General features: G+C 46.7%; 1 protein-coding gene across 3 annotated transcripts in view; it reads left to right on the top strand.

Moving 5' to 3' along the window:
* Cep250 (centrosomal protein 250) overlaps positions 1–2,375 on the top strand; it is a 47,174-nt gene that overhangs the window by 11,977 nt on the left and 32,822 nt on the right. For all 3 annotated transcript variants that reach the window (XM_026787124.1, XM_005363063.3, XM_026787125.1), the window contains 2 exons: positions 1,084–1,180; positions 2,262–2,369. In XM_026787124.1, the coding sequence (XP_026642925.1) occupies positions 1,084–1,180; positions 2,262–2,369 (205 nt within the window). The remainder of the gene's footprint in view (positions 1–1,083; positions 1,181–2,261; positions 2,370–2,375) is intronic.

Below are 2,375 nucleotides of genomic sequence, written 5' to 3'. Positions count from 1 at the left end.
AAAAAAAAAAAAAAAAAAATTTTTCTTTTAGCCAGGTGTGGTAGTCATTACTTTTATTGTGTTTTTTTGTTTTGTTTTGTTTTGGTTTTTTGTCCCAAGAAAGGGTTTCTCTGTGTAGCCCTGGCTGTCCTGGAACTCACTCTATAGACCAGGCTGACCTTGAACTCAGAGACCTCTTGAGTTCTGGGATTAAAGGCACGTGCCACTACTGCCTGACTGGTAGTTGTCACTTTTAATCCTAGCTCTTTAGAGTTATAAGCTGGCTTGAACTCTCTGAGTTCAAGGTCAGCCTGGTCTACACAGCAAATTTGAGGCCAACCAGGGCTATGTAGTGAGAGCTTGCCTCCAAAGTGAATAAATTAATGAGTGAATGAATAGATAAATAAAAACTCCTAGGTAACATTAATTTAAGACATATTTATTAGCCAGGTGTCATGGCTCGTGCCTACGATCCTAGTGCTCAGGAGGCTGAGGCAGGAGGATTTCTAGTTCAGGATTATCCTAGACTACATAGAGAATTTCAGGCAAGACTGGGCTACATAGGAAACAAAAACAAAGAGGAAAGAAAGGCATGAGTGTAATACTGCTCCCAAAGCTCTGAGATGCATTGTTAAATGATAGAGCTGCTGATAATTTTGTTGGGCATCATTAGCTATATTGTCTCCCAAGTCATCTGTCCTTTTTCCCTATCAGAGTCAAAACCTTGGGCTGGAGGGACCTTGGGACTATCCCCTGTGGTGGCAATTCTGATGTTCTTATTGGCTTCAGGGTGCTTGACTTCACAATCAAGCAAGGCCTGGAAGGGCCTAGGCCAGGGCTTTCCTTCAGCTCTCGGGCCCACAAACGCGTGTTCCAGTCTTGAGATGTGGTAAATCCCTGCATGTCTCTGAGTGGCTTTTGGCTTTCCCCACCAGATCAGAACTCTAGAGTCAGATGTTATTCAGGCAGTAAAAGGACTGGGCATGCCCAAGGGATTCTGGGAGCTGTAGTGGGAGTGTCCGTGTGGGGCTGAGGTGTGTTACCGGGTGACTTTGCCCGTGTCCTTGGGCTATCCAGGAGACAGTGCTATGCCTCTTTCCTCAGAGTGACAGAGCTCTCTGCTCTGCTGACCCAGTCTCAGAAGCAGAATGAAGATTATGAGAAGATGGTGAAGGGTCTGAGAGAGACGATGGAGATCCTGGTATGTGATCCTGGGTTGCAAAGGAGCTGCGTGGGTTGACAGGTTCCTTGTCCTTCGTGGACAGTAGTGAATGGCGCCCTTTAGATGGTCCTTGATGAATCCTCCAAAGCTGGAAAGTGAACTTTGGCCATATCTGAAAATTAGTTAGCTCATTCATTTTCCTGTTCAGTAAAACAACAGCTGTCCACTATCCTGACTGTAATCCTGGGGAAACACAATGGCATAGATATGAAATGTGTCCTGTCTGAGAGAGACTTGTCATAGTGAATTTGAGGCCAGTGTGAGCTACACGAGACCCTAAGGAAAGCTGAAGGGGTGGGAATGAGCAAGGTATCAAGGAAGGGATCTGTGGAGAGCTGAAAAACCAAGTCACATGGGAGACTGCTTACCCTGGAGCAGAAAGGATATGAGCAAGATAGGCTTACTGCCTTCACGTCTCTGAAAGGAGAGTCGATGGCGGAAAACCATTCATGTTCTCCAGCGTAGAGCCATCACCAGCGGTGGAGGTTGCAGACGAGGTCGTAGGTTTTGGCTCAAGCTGGAGCTGTCACTGGAGCGGTGTGTGTCTTATGAAGAGTGTGGTTGTGCTCACTGACTTAAACGTCTGTCAGGATGTCACAGAAGTGCTGCTCCACCGTGGGATGGCAGAGTCCCCGACTCAATTCCGAGTTGCCTTTCATCTCAGCACGTTTTCTGGTCATCGACTTTTGGCAGCTCTGCACCCCTATCCACATGTGTTCCCCTAGTCTCATCTGTGTTGGAGTCCACTAGAAGGCGGACTTGTGCCCCTTTAATTCCTTCTTATCGGGAATGTGCCAACACAGACATCCACAGGACTCAAGTGACAGAATGAGTGACGTCAGAGTGTTTCCCGCTGATAGAACAAGAACTTTAATCCAGGCAGCCATTTAGATTTCTGATCATTTATGCTGAGCCTTTTATTGCCATATTACATTGTTTTCAGACTCCTTGGGAAAGTGTGGTTGACGAAATAGAATATGTCTTGATGGATTTGTGGACAAGAATGGTGAATTCTCCTTGCAGAGTTTGGCTCTCAGACTCTCTTCTGTTCCTTTACCAGGAGACAAACCACGCAGAGCTAATGGAGCATGAGGCCTCTCTCAGTAGGAGCGCTCAAGAGGAAAAGCTGTCTCTGCAGCATGTGATCAAGGCTATAACCCAGGCGCTCGTGAGT

Source organism: Microtus ochrogaster, linkage group LG8 (assembly GCF_000317375.1).
Source record: "Microtus ochrogaster isolate Prairie Vole_2 linkage group LG8, MicOch1.0, whole genome shotgun sequence".
Classification (NCBI taxonomy): Eukaryota; Metazoa; Chordata; class Mammalia; order Rodentia; family Cricetidae; genus Microtus; species Microtus ochrogaster.
Note: the sequence above shows the minus strand (reverse complement) of the source record. Positions and strands in the feature narration are given on the sequence as shown.